Source organism: Palaemon carinicauda, chromosome 6 (assembly GCF_036898095.1).
Source record: "Palaemon carinicauda isolate YSFRI2023 chromosome 6, ASM3689809v2, whole genome shotgun sequence".
NCBI lineage: Eukaryota > Metazoa > Arthropoda > Malacostraca > Decapoda > Palaemonidae > Palaemon > Palaemon carinicauda.
The window spans coordinates 24,095,291-24,113,218 of NC_090730.1; the positions used below are offsets into that span (position 1 = coordinate 24,095,291).

At 40.4% G+C, this 17,928-nt stretch overlaps 1 protein-coding gene across 3 annotated transcripts in view; it reads left to right on the forward strand.

The window, feature by feature from the left end:
- Positions 1–17,928, forward strand: part of LOC137642513 (acylamino-acid-releasing enzyme-like) — a 137,265-nt gene that overhangs the window by 67,639 nt on the left and 51,698 nt on the right. For all 3 annotated transcript variants that reach the window (XM_068375143.1, XM_068375144.1, XM_068375145.1), the window contains 4 exons: positions 4,335–4,509; positions 5,995–6,158; positions 16,501–16,645; positions 17,692–17,923. In XM_068375143.1, the coding sequence (XP_068231244.1) occupies positions 4,335–4,509; positions 5,995–6,158; positions 16,501–16,645; positions 17,692–17,923 (716 nt within the window). The remainder of the gene's footprint in view (positions 1–4,334; positions 4,510–5,994; positions 6,159–16,500; positions 16,646–17,691; positions 17,924–17,928) is intronic.

Genomic DNA, 17,928 nt, shown 5'->3' on the forward strand with positions numbered 1-17,928 from the left:
CTAGATCTGACCAAGGAATTGGGTTTCCTTGTCAATATGGAAAAGTCTCAAGTGGTCCCATCCCAAACTATTGTGTATTTAGGGATGGAGATTCACAGTCTAGCTTTTCGGGCTTTTCCGTCGGCCCCCAGAACAAGCCAAGCCCAGTTATGCATCCAGAATATGCTGAAGAAGGAACGATGTTCAGTCAGGCAGTGGATGAGTCTGATAGGGACACTATCATCCCTGGAACAGTTCGTATCGTTAGGAAGACTACACCTCCGTCCTCTTCAATATCACCTTGCTTTTTACTGGAAAAAGGACAAGACGCTAGAAGCGGTCTCGATCCCCATTTCCGAGAAGATGAAGTCTTGCCTGACATGGTGGAAGGACAGTATCAGCCTCAGAGAGGGTCTGCCCCTGGCTGTTCAGACTCCCAACCACGTTCTCTTCTCGGACGCATCGGACACAGGCTGGGGCGCGACATTAGATGGTCGGGAATGCTCGGGAATTTGGAACTCGAGTCAAAGGACAATGCATATCAACTGCAAGGAGCTACTGGCAGTTCATCTGGCCTTGAAAAGCTTCAAGTCTCTCCTTCAAGGCAAAGTGGTGGAGGTGAACTCGGACAACACCACGGCTTTGGCGTACATCTCCAAGCAAGGAGGGACCCACTCTTTGACGTTGTACGAGATCGCAAGGGACCTCCTCACCTGGTCAAAAGGTCAAAACATTTCGATAGTAACGAGGTTCATCCAAGGCAACTTGAATGTCATGGCAGATTGTCTCAGTCGGAAGGGACAAATCATTCCAACAGAATGGACCCTACACAAGGATGTGTGCAAGAGACTTTGGGCCACATGGGGCCAGCCAACCATAGATCTCTTCGCAACCTCGATGACCAAGAGGCTCCCAACATATTGCTCACCAATCCCGGACCCAGCAGCAGTTCATATAGAGGCCTTTCTCCTAGATTGGTCACATCTAGACCTATATGCATTCCCTCCGTTCAAGATTGTCAACAAGGTACTGCAGAAGTTCGCCTCTCACGAAGGGACAAGGTTGACGTTAGTTGCTCCCCTCTGGCCCGCGAGAGAATGGTTCACCGAGGTACTTCGATGGCTAGTGGACGTTCCCAGAACTCTTCCTCTAAGGGTGGACCTTCTACGTCAGCCACACGTAAAGAAGGTACACCAAGGCCTCCACGCTCTTCGTCTGACTGCCTTCAGACTATCGAAAGACTCTCGAGAGCTAGAGGCTTTTCGAAGGAGGCAGCCAGGGCAATTGCTAGAGCAAGGAGGACATCCACCCTTAGAGTCTACCAATCGAAGTGGGAAGTCTTCCGAAACTGGTGCAAGTCAGTATCTGTATCCTCGACCAGTACCTCTGTAACTCAAATAGCTGACTTCCTTTTATACCTGAGGAAAGAACGATCTCTTTCAGCTCCCACTATCAAGGGTTACAGAAGCATGTTGGCATCAGTCTTCCGTCACAGAGGCTTAGATCTTTCCAACAATAAAGATCTACAGGACCTCCTTAAGTCTTTTGAGACCACGAAGGAGCGTCGTTTGGCTACACCTGGTTGGAATTTAGACGTGGTACTAAGATTCCTCATGTCAGAAAGGTTCGAGCCGCTACAATCAGCCTCCCTTAAAGATCTCACCTTAAAGACTCTTTTCCTGGTTTGCTTAGCCACAGCTAAAAGAGTCAGTGAGATTCACGCCTTCAGCAGGAACATCGGATTTTCATCTGAAACGGCTACATGTTCTCTACAACTTGGTTTTCTAGCCAAAAACGAGCTACCTTCTCGTCCTTGGCCAAAATCGTTCGATATTCCAAGCCTATCGAACATGGTTGGAAATGAACTAGAAAGAGTCTTATGCCCTGTGAGAGCTCTTAAGTTCTATTTAAGACGAACTAAACCTTTACGAGGACAATCAGAAGCTTTATGGTGTTCAGTTAAGAAACCATCTTTGCCTATGTCAAAGAATGCTTTATCCTATTTTATCAGACTGTTAATACGAGAAGCTCATTCACATCTGAGTGAGGAAGACCAAGCTTTGCTGAAGGTAAGGACACATGAAGTTAGAGCTGTCGCAACTTCCGTGGCCTTTAAACAAAATAGATCTCTGCGAAGTATAATGGACGCAACCTATTGGAGAAGCAAGTCAGTGTTCGCGTCTTTTTATCTTAAGGATGTCCAGTCTCTTTACGAGGACTGCTACACACTGGGACCATTCGTAGCAGCGAGTGCAGTAGTGGGTGAGGACTCAACCACTACAATTCCCTAATTCCATAACCTTTTTTAATCTTTCTCTTGAAATGTTTTTATTGTTGTTTTTGGGTTGTCCGGAAGGCTAAGAAGCCTTTCGCATCCTGGTTGATTTGGCGGGTGGTCAAATTCTTTTCTTGAGAAGCGCCTAGATTAGAGGTTTTGATGAGGTCCTGTTGTATGGGTTGCAACCCTTCATACTTCAGATCCTAGGGGTCGCTCAGCATCCTAAGAGGATCGCGAGGCTCCGTAAGGAAGACGTACTTAAAAAGGCAGAGTAATTGTTCAAGTCGACTTCCTTACCAGGTACCTATTTATTTTGTTTTTGTTATTTTGATAACTTCCAAAATGAAATAAAAAATTCTTAGCTCATAATGATGTAAACATATTGCTGGTCTCTACCCACCCCCCTGGGTGTGAATCAGCTATTATAATCACCGGCTAAGTTAAATATTGAAAAATGTTATTTTGATAATAAAATAAATTTTTGAATATACTTACCCGGTGATTATAAATTAAAGGACCCTCCCTTCCTCCCCAATAGAGACGCAGTGGACCGAGGAGAAAATTGAGTTCTTTGTTTACAATGAGTACTGGGTATCTGGACGACAGATGGCGCTGTTGAAGTACACCCCCTACCTGTGTAGCGATCGCTGTCGAATTTTTTCCGTAGAGTTTTCTGTCGAGCAACAGAGTTGCAGCTATTATAATCACCGGGTAAGTATATTCAAAAATTTATTTTATTATCAAAATAACATTTTTCATATTTTTTGATAATTTTTTGAGAAAATTCAGGCATTTTCCAAGAGAATGAGACAAACCTGACCTTTCTATGACAAAAATTAAGGCTGTTAGAGCAATTTAAAGACAATATACTGCAAAATGTGCTGGGAAAAAAATAACCCCCTGGGGGTTAAGGGTTGGAAATTTCCAAATACCCCGGGGGTAAAAGGGTTAAATTCTATTCACTTAATTTATTTTGAAGTCCTAAGAAAAAAGTAAGTAAAACATCATTAGTAATAACAAAATCATTACTGTACATACAGTATATACAGTATATACTTGGTAAAATATCTGCTGCAAAGAGGTGATCTAAACAAATTCGTTTGTTAGTTATGATCAGAGATGAACGTAAACAAAACAATGGTTTCCGTTTTAGGTGGCATACTTGTTGGAGTGTTTAGGATAAGCATGCTATTTAGTTTATTTTGGATGTTAATTGATATAGGAAAAGGTAGTCTATACACTGATGGTTTTGCAATTCACGTCTTATAAAACATATGACTTAAATTCATTAAAATTTTTCAAGTCATTAGAGCTTTAAAATATTTTAGAATTTTAGATGTTTTCTTATTCATATGATCAATTTATTATTAGAAAAAATACAGTATAGTACATAGAAATTATTGAAAATGGGTAGTAAAAACGTTTGAATAGGTAAGTTGCCGTTTAGGTAAGTTGCCGTTTAGGTAAGTTGCCGTTTGCCTTGGCCCTAATGGAATTATTCATGTTGTGTTTCGAAATATGTGATTTTTTATTTATGTGCGACCGTAGATCAACCAAATTCTTCCATAATTGGGGTCCCTACTGTATACAGTATCCTAATGTCTCTTAGATAGCCAGAAATGCATAATGTAATTTATGCTTCATCATACCTCTTCCAACAATAGACAGTGTTCAAATCATAGATGTGATTTGCCAAGTACCTATAATATTGTTTTTGCTCCAAAACCTTTCAAACCGAAATCCTAGAGGTCCAAATCTTTAAAGGGAAGTTTGGAATATGCACAAAAACACCAACAGTGTACCCTGGTTAGTATAGTAGTCTTGCAAGGGGATACTTGAGTACCCCCACAGCCTTATCATTAAGGAAGAGTTAACTACTACTTTAACAAATTCAACAGCCATTCCAGATTTACTGAATTTATTCCTTGTTTTAAAGGACCCAAGTTTGTATAGTAAGGAAAAATATAAATTGTTTTTAAAATTAGCCTTTTCTTATTTTGATGAATTTCTTTGCTTAATTAATTTCCTTTTTTTAGAATACTTTTGATGTCTTTAAAATAATTCATGTATTTTGCAGGAAAAAGTTGTAATTGATGTAGTTCCCAGACAAGTGCTTATTGAGGAAGGCTACAGTTTTAAAGGTGTATATGGCTATAGTGGTATTCCTCGACGCTGCTGGCTTACTGATAGCAAGCGCCTTGCTTTCTCTACTTACCATTGTGATGACATTCCTCCATATATTGTAAATGTTGGTAAGAAATTTGGATTTGTAGTTGAATAGTATTTTTAGAATTAATTTTCCATGCTTAAATTATTAATTATTTGCAGCTCGCCATGGTAGCTTTTTATGCAAATAGGTTTTGCATGCGTATGCAAGGAAATTGCACCAAGCTCTGAGAGCTCTGTTATCTTGGTGTGCTTAGTTTATAAACTTCGTACTTTGTTAAATCACAGTGTTTGGTCTTTCTACAGCCGAGTACATCATTCTTTTTCACTGATTGCTTTTGTATTTTGGCACTAGTTTTTTCGTGTCTGAATTGTTTTAAGTGTTACAAGACAGAAAGAACTTTCATTGCCTGCTTCTGTAAGTCTCACTTTTATGTATTCCACTATAACCCTCAATAATGCCTCAAAGTCATGCAATGATTGTGCCACATGCACTTGAGGGTTTTGGAAATATTAACTTATTGAATTTCAAGCTCATAGCTCCTCTGTTATTCGTTCCTCTGAATCTTGCACCAATCACACTTCTGATTATAGTTATAATCACAGAAGTAATTCTCATGACAATTGCAGTATTATGTGTTGTATTTCTGGTGAATATAGGTTGTGTGCTTGTTGCTCCTATGTCGCACGAGTTTTTGGAGCCCTGCATCAATAGGTTCCTTAAATATAGGGCCGATTAATGGATGAATATCGGTTAATGAGAGGAAGAATGTTATATTTGCTGTTATCTGTCTTCTGAAACAGTAGATGCAAGACTTGTTATGGTGGCTATTGAAGCCATTATGAAATCTGTTTTATTTCTTACCTATTATCAGATGCTTTTATCCTAAAGACAGGGCATGACTCTCAGATGGTTTGACAGAATCTGTGTCAACATTCAACAAATGTATAGAGAGATAAGAAATATGGTAAATAGGAATATGCAATGAAGTATATGTTGATATTAGAATCTCTCTCCAATAAATTATATGTTGATATTAGAACGTCTCTACAGTAAATTCTATGTTGATATTTGACTCTCTCTCTCTCTCTCTCTCTCTCTCTCTCTCTCTCTCTCTCTCTCTCTCTCTCTCTCTCTCTCTCTCTCTCTCTCTCTCTCAGGTTTATTACTGGACCTAATTTCTTCATTTTTAATTCTTCCAAAAATAAAAGCACAGAATCCTGCTACTTTATAAGATGCAGAAGTATGGATTTTTAACTGGAATGATTCTAAGTTGAATGCTATTTTCAATTTGGGGTAACTTTTTGAGATATTAAATTTAGAAGCAAGTAGTCCAACTCTGAATATTTCATAATTTGTATGGAAATTTAAATAAAATATTTTTACTCTAACTATTATATAACAAAGTTTTTCTTCTCCGTGTAAATGTTTTGAAGATGTTATGATGTAAATTTGAGATATATCCTGTTAAAAAAAAGTTGTGTTTTAGAGATAAACAAATTATTATGTTTTTTTTGTAGCTCTGTTAAGTAAGGTTTGGGATTAATATGCTTTTCCTCATGCTTTTCAGATACTTGTTCCATTACAGTGTTACCACATTTAGGTAGTCATTCTGTAGTCGATGTGTTTGATGATTGGTTGCTGGTGAATGTCTCTTTCATAAATCGTCCAAATCAGATATATCTCGGGTATATTCCTGCTGAAGGACAAGAAAGATCGATAAGTCTGAATGAGGTATGTAGAATTGTATTGGTTTTTCAGATTGCTATACCTCAAGAAATACACTATACAGTTTACCAATTGTCTAAACACAATTTTGTATTGTAGTTTTATCTTTGTGTCCTTTATATTTGCCTGTAATCCTGTTTTGTATTGGCATATCACAAACAAGACATGAAATCATGTAATAATATGTGGGAGGTTGAGTGTGAAGCCACTCTTCACTATTGATACGAGGTGGGACTTACAATCGGGTTATTTAACTAAGCAAAAATAGGCATTATTTCATGAGAAAAGAAATACAGGTATTGCTCGACTTACAGCCTATGCAACATACGACTATTCGACTTTACGACCATTTTTTTTCAGGGTGATGACGTCACAAGTTTATCGGAAATAGGACAAATATTTCCTTGAAAATAATCTATTTTGTTGTATACATATAAACTGATTTATTTTGGCAAATTATTATTTTCTTTTATTGTTAATATTCAGTATTTATTTTCAGTTAAAAATACATTAAGAAAAGTTTTAATATCTGTCGAGTTCATATTATGTCTGGTGACGTCACATCACCGGCGGAAAGCTTCCGGGCGTTACAGTGATTTCCTTCCAATAGGCTAACGATTAATATTAGTATTTCCATTATCGAAATATTAAATAACGATACAAAGTATTTTGAGGGTCTGTATCGGTTGTCATGAGTACTACGTAGCGTAAATTTTACTGTACGCTACTTTTTTAATCTGTGATAATGGATTGATGTTTATCTAAAGAAAATATACTATTAGGGCAAATATTTGCTTGAAAATAATATATTTCCTTTTACATTATAAAAATAAAATACTTTTGTTTGTTAAGTTAGTATTTTCTTTTCATTTCTTGCGAGAAACAAAGAAAATGAATTTACATATTTTGCAAGTCATTCTTCGTAGAGATTACTGTACGTCACGTGACTTGTGACGTCATGTATCTGGCGGAAGCGCGCTGACAAACCGAATGATTTCCTTTCATTGTTACCGAGTAATCTTATTACAGCATTCCCATCATCGAAACACCCAGGAACGATATCAAGTGTTTTAGTGGTCTGTATCATTAGTTATAAGATTAGTACAACTTACCGTAATTTTCAATATTAAACTTACCCGATAATCATGTAGCTGTCAACTCTGTTGCCCGACAGAATTCTATGGAGGGATACGCCAGCTATCACAATACTAGAAGGGGGTGTACTTACCAGCGCCACCTGTGGCCAGGTACTCAAGTACTTCTTGTTGACACCTCCTCAATTATTCCTCTGTCGTGCTTCTGACAAGACGTTCTGGGATACGCTTATGTTCTTGGAGTATTTTCACGACTTTGGTGAAGTATTTCTCTTTGATTTCGGCTGTCGCTTTACTGGAAACTTCTATTTTAGCTTAGTTAGCTTTTGGAATTAATTTGATTAATTTTGGTGACGAAGAGAGTATGAACTCTCGTTCACCTTTCAATGGCCGACCCTTCCCTTAGACGGAAGTGTTGGTGTCTAAGAGAGTATAGACTCTCTTTCTTAATTTTGCTTAACAAAAGTTATAGATTTATTTTATATCTCTCCGCCTCTTATAGGCCTCTTCGATTAACTTCCTTTTATTATAAACTTATTAAAATTAATTTTTATATTTGTTTATATTCGACCTTCCTAATAGTAGGCGGTCTTTTCTTGGTACCGAAGTTAATTATCGTGAGCCCGTCATTTCGGTTTTACCTGTTAACATATTATGCTATTTTAAGGTCTTTGAAAGAATTTCTTTGATAGTCTCGTACTTTTTCAAAGTTGAACTAACGTTTTGTTTGTCTCGGCAGTTGTTGACGTTCAGAACGTTTCAACTTGCACTCTATCGTTACGATAGAGAAAGAATGTTCACGGTTTCACATTGCAGTAAGAGTAACCGTGTCTAGCGTTTTGTTCATTCTTTCTTAACTTAATGGTTTTGATCCTAATAAGGAACCTTTCTTTTTGGGAAATATTTCAGTTTTTTCCTTTCACAATAATATGTTTTAACGATATATGATTGGGCTCTTCTCTCAGGTTCTAAGTCGAGAGAGAGAGAGAGAGAGAGAGAGAGATAGAGACGGAGGGAGAAAGAGGATAAACGTTTCCCTCAAGCCTGCCAGGCGTACGAGTAACGTCGTTATCGTTTTGCTCTTATCCCTAGTATCTTTAGGGGAAGAAACTAAACGTTTCTAGAGTGATCTAGTGTTTAGTCTCTTTCCAGCCACTGAATTTTCTTTCATTAGATTTTTCTGTTACATTGTAATTCTGTTTTCGCAATTACTAACTTTTGAGAAGGATAGAATTGCGTGTTTCAGGTACAAACCACTTAAAGTTTCGAGTTCAGTGAAATAAGTGCAAACAGAAATCAAAGTGATAAGTGATTAGCGCAAAGTATGTCAGTGTTATGCGTGAGGGTACTTTTGTGCGCGCCAGTCGTTCTCCCAGTCCGGGACCTCTTGCAAGCTCCCAAGCCCAGGGGAGAAGCAATGTCGAAGGGCAAAAGGGTTCGGCAGGCCTTGATCAGCGCACAGAAGTATCCTCGGTGGTTGTGGGCGTGTCTTACCGAGACCGTCACTCCCACCCGCAGACGATTGAGCCCTTATTTTGCTCGTCTGCAGAAGAGATTTAGAGGAGAAAATAAAGGCAGAGTAACGCTGGTCTCAGGTCTCAAGACCTCTTAAACGTAAAGTCCAGACCTATGCCAGACGTACGAAGTAAAGTTCAACAACCCGGATGCAGTCATTGGGTTAGCTCTGACTCTCCTCAGTCATCAGTTTGTCGGGCTGAGAGTGCGCCTACACTCCCCCCGCCTATGCTCGCTCCGCCTGATCGCAGTACCACCTGCCAGGCGTACGATGTTGTGGACTCTACTACAGTCCATGCAAGCACAGCTTTCGGACCTGATGCGTGAGTGTCGTGCTGAGAGTGTTGCACCTCCTCCTCCTCCTGCACCGGTGGTGCACCAACCGCCTGCACCCGTTCAGCCTGTGCTGCACCCGCCTGCACCGGTGGTGCACCAACCGGCTGCACCCGTTCAGCCTGTGCTGCACCCACCTGCACTCGCTGCACCCAGTCGCAGCACCATCTGCCAGGCGTACGATGTTGTGGACTCTACTACAGTCCATGCAAGCACAGCTTTCGGACCTGTTGCGTGAGTGTCGGGCTGAGAGTGTTGCACCTCCACCTGCACCCTTTCAGCCTGTGCTCAACCCGCCTGCACTCGCTGCACCCAGTCGCAGCACCATCTGCCAGGCGTACGATGTTGTGGACTCTACTACAGTCCATGCAAGCACAGCTTTCGGACCTGTTGCGTGAGTGTCGGGCTGAGAGTGTTGCACCTCCACCTGCACCCGTTCAGCCTGTGCTCAACCCGCCTGCACTCGCTGCACCCAGTCGCAGCACCATCTGCCAGGCGTACGATGTTGAACCTCTTTCTGTGTTCCCTGATCCCAGTGTTGTTCAGCCTCAGCCTTCTTTAAGGCAACCTTCGGTTTGGGATCAGGAGGATTACTCCACTCTTCCTCCTCCTCCCCTGGCTGCTCCACCGGTGGTGCAACTCTCGGTGGAGGTACAACCTCTTCCACCCGTGAGTCAGTCTCCTCAGCTGCTGCACCGAGCTCAACCCGTGCACCCTGATCCTGCGCCTCAGACACCTCTGCTTGCGGGAACTTTACCTTGTTCTGCGCAACCTCGGTCTCTTCACGCTCCACTCATACCACAGGAACAGGAACTTTCTGCACCTTCCACTGTTGTTGTTCCAGCTCGTTCTGACTCTGCTGTTCAGCATACCTTACCTCCATTTTCAAACCATGGCAAAAATATGAATCATGAGTTATGAATGTAAGGTAAACATTATGTTGATTTTTAAATCCCATGCAAGCATGCATAAAGCACTCTAGCACTGGTCATGGAATTTCTGAGAATGTTAAACGCCATGCACACGCTCTGCTTTCCTTACAACAGGCTCTGCTTACAGCAGGCTCTGCTTACTACATGCTCAGCATTCATCATGCTCTGCATTCAGCATGCTCTGCATTCAGCATGCTCTGCATACAACATGCTCTGCATACAGCATGCTCTGCATTCAGCATGCTCTGCATACAACATGCTCTACATACAGCATGCTCTGCATACAGCATTCTCTGCATTCATCATGCTCTGCATACCTTACCGCATGCTTCTCAACATATCTTGGGTTGTTGCCAACTCACTAGACTGTCAAGCAGTTTCATAACGTTGCCTTCTAGTCTGCTGCTTTTGCACCAGTGAACCCTCACTCAGAGAACTTAGCTTTTCTAGGATAAGGTCCCTGTAGATGAGAAAGTTCTTTTCTCCCTCCTTCTGATATTCCCTTGAGGACTCTGTCATTTGGAGGGAGCCTTTAGCTGCATAACCTCTTATGGACTTTTATTTAAGCATAACATGCTTACAGGGAAGGTAATGGTTCCACTTCAGCCGCTAATCCCGTCTGTTACCACACCTGCTCCCATAGACCTTGAGCTGTGTTGCATGACATGCAGTCCAAGCTTAGTCCTTGTTAGAGGATTTTTTGTTTACGGAGTCAATGTGTCACGGGGAAGACGTTCAACAACCAACAGAAGGGACTTGTTGTGACGCAGTGCGGCAACCTCAGCAACCCGTTAAGGAGTTGTCTGTACGACCCAGATAGTCTAGACAGATTCGGGTTGTCACTGTACTTCCTCGCTTGCCCATGATTGACAGTTTACAGACTGTGCAGCAGTATCATGATCTTGTGTCCGGCTCCGTCAGACGACTGGCTTTTAAGAGCTCCCACAAGTCGTCGCTGTCTGGAGATTTTCAAATGGACTATGGATCTGACCAAGGAACTGGGCCTCCTGGTCAATTTTGAGGAGTCTCAGCTCGTTCCATCCCAGACCATTGTTTCCTTGGGTATGGATCTTCAGAGTCGAGCTTTTCGGACTTGTCCGTCGGCCCCAAGGATCTTCCAAGCCCTAGAATGCATCCAGAGCATGCTGAGAAGGAACCGATGCTTAGTCAGGCAGGGGATGAGTCTAACAGGGACACTTTCATCGCTGGCCCTGTTCATCGAGTTAGGGAGACTCCACCTCCGCCCCCTTCAGTATCATCTAGCTGCTCACTGGATAAAGGACATGACGCTAGAGACGGGCTCAGTTCCTGTTTCCGAAGAGATGAGGTCTACTCTAACGTGGTGGAAGAACAGCATTCTTCTCAAGGAAGGTCTACCTTTGGCTGTTCAGACCCCCGACCACCGTCTCTTCTCGGACGCATCGGACACGGGCTGGGGTGCGACACTGGACGGACAGGAATGCTCGGGAACATGGAATCAGGAGCAAAGGACACTTCACATCTATTGCAAGGAGTTGTTGGCAGTTCATCTGGCCTTGATAAACTTCAAGTCCCTCCAGCTTAACAAGGTGGTGGAGGTGAACTCCGACTACACCACAGCCTTGGCTTACATCTCCAAGCAGAGAGGGACTCATTCGAGGAAGTTGTTCAAGATCGCAAGGGACCTCCTCATTTGGTCAAAGATCGAAAGCTCACGCTGGTAACGAGGCTCATTCAGGGCGATATGAATGTCATGGCAGATCGCCTCAGCCGTAAGGGTCAGGTCTTCCCCACAGAGTGGACCCTTCACAAGAATGTTTGCAGCAGACTTTGGGCCCTGTGGGGTCAGCCAACCATAGTTCTATTCGCTACCTCGATGACCAAGAAGCTCCTCTTGTATTGTTCTCCGATTCCAGACCCAGCAGCAGTTCGCGTGGATGCCTTTCTGCTGGATTGGTCCCATCTCAACCTGTATGCATTCCCGCCGTTCAAGATTGTCAACAGGGTACTTCAGAAGTTCGCCTCTCACAAAGGGACACGGTTGACGTTGGTTGCTCCCCTCTGACCCGCGAGAGAAGGGTTCACCGAGGTACTGCAATGGCTGGTCGACGTTCCCAGGACTCTTCCTCCTAGAGTGGACCTTCTGCGTCAACCTCACGTAAAGAAGGTACACCCAAACCTCCACGCTCTTCGTCTGACTGCCTTCAGACTATCGAAAGTCTCTCAAGAGCTAGAGGCTTTTCGAAGGAGGCAGCCAGAACGATTGCCAGAGCAAGGACGACATCCACTCTCAGAGTCTATCAGTCTTAATGGGAAGTCTTCCAAAGCTGGTGCAAGGCCAATGCAGTTTTCCTCAACCAGTACCACTGTAACCCAGATTGCTGACTTCCTGTTACATCTAAGGAACGTAAAATCCCTATCAGCTCCTACGATCAAGGGTTACAGAAGTATGTTGGCAGCGGTTTTCCGCCACAGAGGCTTGGATCTTTCCTCCAACAAAGATCTACAGGACCTCCTTAGGTCTTTTGAGACCTCAAAGGAACGTCGGTTGTCCACTCCAGGCTGGAATCTAGACGTGGTCCTAAGGTTCCTAATGTCATCAGGATTTGAACCGTTCCAATCAGCCTCTTTTAAGGACCTCACATTAGAAACTCTTTTCCTCGTGTGCTTAGCAACAGGTAAAAGAGTAAGTGAGATCCACGCCTTCAGCAGGAACATAGGTTTCACATCTGAAACGGCTACATGTTCCTTGCGGCTCGGTTTTTTTGGCTAAAACGAGCTTCCTTCCCGTCCTTGCCCTAAGTCGTTCGAGATCCCAAGCCTGTCCAACATGGTGGGGAACGAACTAGAGAGAGTACTTTGCCCTGTTAGAGCTCTTAAGTACTATCTAAGAAGGTCAAAACCATTACGAGGACAATCAGAAGCCTTATGGTGTGCTATCAAGAAGCCTTCTCTACCAATGTCTAAGAACTCAGTTTCTTACTACATCAGGCTTCTGATTAGAGAAGCAAATTCTCATCTGAAGGAAGAAGACCTTGCTTTGCTGAAGGTAAGGACACATGAAGTGAGAGCTGTGGCTACTTCAGTGGCCTTCAAACAGAACCGTTCTCTGCAGAGTGTTATGGATGCAACCTATTGGAGAACCAAGTCAGTGTTCGCATCATTCTATCTCAAAGATGTCCAGTCTCTTTACGAGTACTGCTACACCCTGGGTCCATTCGTAGCAACGAATGCAGTAGTAGGCGAGGGCTCAGCCACTACATTCCCATAATTCCATAACTTTTTAACCTTTCTCTTGAATACTTTTTATGGGTTGTTCGGTCGGCTAAGAAGCCTTCCACATCCTTGTTGATTTGGCGGGTGGTCAATTCTTTCTTGAGAAGCGCCGAGGTTAAAGGTTGTGATGAGGTCCTTTAGTATGGGTTGCAGCCCTGTATACTTTAGCACCTTTGGGTTGATTCAGCCTCCAAGAGGAACGCTGCGCTCAGTAAGGAAGACGAACTTAAAAAAGAGACAGAGTAACGGTTCAATTCGACTTCCTTACCAGGTACTTATTATTTCATTGTTATTTGAGATAACTGTTATATGAAATATGGGATACTTAGCTATCCTTTAATCTTGTACACTGGTTTTCACCCACCCCCCTGGGTGTGAATCAGCTACATGATTATCGGGTAAGTTTAATATTGAAAAATGTTATTTTCATTAGTAAAATAAATTTTTGAATATACTTACCCGATAATCATGATTTAATTGACCCTCCCTTCCTCCCCATAGAGAACCAGTGGGACCGAGGAATAATTGAGGAGGTGTCAACAAGAAGTACTTGAGTACCTGGCCACAGGTGGCGCTGGTAAGTACACCCCCTTCTAGTATTGTGATAGCTGGCGTATCCCTCCATAGAATTCTGTCGGGCAACAGAGTTGACAGCTACATGATTATCGGGTAAGTATATTCAAAAATTTATTTTACTAATGAAAATAACATATTTAAGAAAAAAAGTCTGATGACGTCATATTTCTGGCGGAAGGCGAGAGGCAAATCAAGTGATTTCCTTCCGATGCGTTACTATTCCCATAATCGAAACATCGAATAATGATATATATAGAATTTTTAATAATTTTCAAAAAAAAAAAAAATGAAGATACAACTGAATTAAAAACAAAATGCACAGAGAGAGAGAGAGAGAGAGAGAGAGAGAGAGTATTCCTTTTATAAATAATATTGTCTATAAACGAACTGTATGGAAAATGTGATACCCTATAACATATTGGCACTGATGTAATATGCATTATGAAGAAATTTTGAATGTCAAGAAAATTATATAAATCAGTGTTATTCGCACTACAGTATATGTATGTGCTCATAATAGTAATACGGCAGCGTGACCTTGAGATCAGCTGATGCCAACCGAAAGTAAATTAAAAGTATTTGTTGATTATTAATATGCTCAAGAAATTGAAAAATAAAATATAAACGTTCTTTAATAAACCACAATTAAACACAGTAATGTCTAATGAAATATAAAGGCTTAATATTGAACTACAATACTGTATGAAGCTTTAAAAATGAACTACCTATATGCGATTGCGAGAGCGAGCACACACACACACACACAGACAGACAGAAAGAGCTACAACGATTTCACATTATACCTAATGATTAGACGAACTGTATGGAAACTGATTTCCTGTAACATATTGGCGTTGATGTAATATTCATCATGAAGATACTTCTAACAAGTTAAGAAATGATAAAAAATATGCCATATGTATGTACGCCATATTTTGATACGGTAGGTAGCGGCACTTTCAGATCAGTTGAACATAACCAAAGGTAAACAAAATTTTCAGTACTCGATTGTAAAATGCTTTGAAAATTGATGAATAGAATACAATAATGCATGTATAGAGCATATGATATCCTATGAAACAAGAAAATGGAATAATGATAGACAGTAAGAAAATATTGACAAAATATGATCCAGATGATTGCCGAATCATAACGTATCAAAATAAATCTACGGAAACTTCACTTTTCTAGTTCGACATACGGCCAACTCGACTTACGACTCATCTCTCGGTCCTTATCTCGGTCGTAAGTTGAGCAATACCTGTATTGTCTCCTGGGTCCATTGTATCAACGAGCAAGGGAAGAGCTCAATTAGTTTAAGGAAAACCTACAGGTTCAGGCTCTATATATTAATTCTCTATAATAATCAAGAATTTAGATTAATGTATGGGCTTATATCAATCATCAAAGATTCAGTGCATTACAGAAATTTATGCTTACGTGCTCAAATTACATTTACATTAAGCATATGTACAGTATCGAACACTATTGTGATCAATGTTTCTCTACGTGAACTGAAGATAAACTTACCAGTATCATGCATATTCTAAACTTGTTTAGGCTAGTACCCCTCATTGTCTATGATCTCGAGAAACTCCGCTGAGAGAGTTTTTACTGCCTCATGGTACACAGAGCACATGACTCCTCGGTCATATTGACGTCAGTGAAAAAGGCTGCTTGAACTTTTCAAACCAACCTTTCATTTTCAGCTATGCATTACTCTTTTCATTCCTTATTTGTATATATTTTAGAAGAATTTTCATGATTAATAGGTTAAGATGAATCTCTTCCCCAAAATAATCAAGATCAATATATTCTTTCAAGTGTTAAAAGTTACTGTGTGAGAAGTTTACAAAAAACTCTTATTAACTTTCACTACCTAAAAAGTGCATTGCACTAAAGGGGGAAAAATTTATACATGACTGTGGCTCAAAGGTTTTATATTATTTTAATGACTTCGCAGAAGCAAAATAACCTTTAGAATGTAAAACACAAAAGTAATCTGAAACAAGAAAAGCATTTCACCTTTGCAAAGAGAATGTTTGAATTACTGGTTGTCAGTCGGTCATTCTTCTGGAGCGTCCTTGGAATGCCAAGGGAAGTGATAGGGTGTTGTGAACTTCAGAGAAAAAAATATATAAATAAAAACAACATAGAGGTTAGAGTTCAAGAAATTTAATGCTCTTGATTTATTACATTATATTGTAGCATATAACAAACTGAGGATAACAAATTTACTATGTCATACCCACTATTCCCTCAAGGCAAAGGCAAATTTTCATCTCCTTTTTACTTTTGACATTCTTCAAATTAGTAATTGGTGTCTTTGTCTTTCTGCATGTGTGCTTATTTCAGTAGGTGGTGTAGTGTGTAGATTGATTATTTTACATAAAGTATATGTATAATTTTGTATTTTAATTTTTTGTTTTTATTAGTGTATTATGAATCATAATACTTTTTTTCTAATTTTTATAAAAGACACATGAAAGTGTGAGAGATAGCGATGGTGGCTATCTTTGACAGAGAACAATAATATTCTATATAAATACACTTAAGCTGCAAATGAAACTTAATGCAATTCATGTCTGTCAAGTTTTACTTTACGGGAACTATACAAAAAAAAAATGTCTTCTCTTTTAACAGGTAACTGAGCGACGAGAAATTGAAGGAATCCCTATTCACTATCGAGGTCATTTCAGCTTTGTAAATGAAACTCCCCATCCTGACCCAAAGTATTCTGATATACCAATTTCAGCCATCTACTATGGTCCAACTTCTCTAGAAGAAGGTGAATATTTGTCTGATTTATATGTAAGTAATCTTGAAAACTGAAATTTCTTTGATTATTGAATATATTCTCATTTGTGCATTTTCAATCCAGTTTTCTTTGATGAAGGAAGATTCTTTCAATACAAGCTCAGCACTGTCAGTTCACAAGAATATCATATGGCCCACTGGTTTGGGGTGTCTGAAAAAGGATATGGGTGTATTTATTATGTCTTCAACATAGCTGTAGCTCACATGTTTTTTAGGTATTTGGTTATATGTTTACCTCATTCTTTATAAGATTTCATGCTTTTGTTTTTAAGTAGTAAAATGCCAATAATTTCTGTGTTCCTGAAAGGATTTTGAAGGGTTGGTATTTTCTTGGTGTCCCTGAAGCCATCTGCTGGAGTACATTATTTTTATGAAACTTTCCATGTTGCTTCCACTCGAAGCTTTGAAGTTGTTTCGGTGTATACCCCAAAAATAGAAATTTCCCGTTCGCTCCCCTTGCAAAATGTCTCCTGTCACACAATCTGGTGGTTGATGACAACTAACTAGTTGATGATATCCTGCCTCAACTACCCTTAAACCCTAGGTGTAGGTCAAATGGCTTATCAGGGCTCTGGTGAGGAGCCAGGCTTCCCCCACCGCACACCAGTAACTACTGACACTTCATTATAAGTTTTAACAGCCAAGTTGAAGCTACACTGAAATCATACTCCTATGTACAGTAATGAAAAATTCCAAGTATGATAAAAATTTGGGATGTTTCCACATGGGTTGCTTGTAAATCCACTATAAAACTTTGTATTAATCCTCCTTTTGCCCAAAGATAAGCGTCAGAGGTATATGATAATGTGAATATTGTACTAGCTAAGTATTTAAATTATGAAGATTTTCAAGAAAAATTTTTTTATCCAAAACATGCATTGTACTGTACATAAGTTGATTTGTGTTAGGAGGAAAAAATCTGTTGATTTGATCCTTATAGTCTCTAGTACTTTACAAACATAATTTGTTTCATACTTCTTATATGCATAATTCAAACTGATAATTTTATTTTCTCAGGAGAGTCAAAGAGACCCTTGATATGCTGGCCCCACGGAGGACCTCATGGGACCACTACTAATTCCTACAATTTGTTACCTGCTTTCTTTGTGAAATTGGGATACTCCATTGTTTTTGCTAATTACCGTGGATCATTAGGATTTGGAGAAGATGGTGTGAATGCTCTACCGGGCTATTGTGGAACTGTTGATGTATCTGATGTACATAAGGCCACTCTTTTATGCTTAGAGAGGTAAG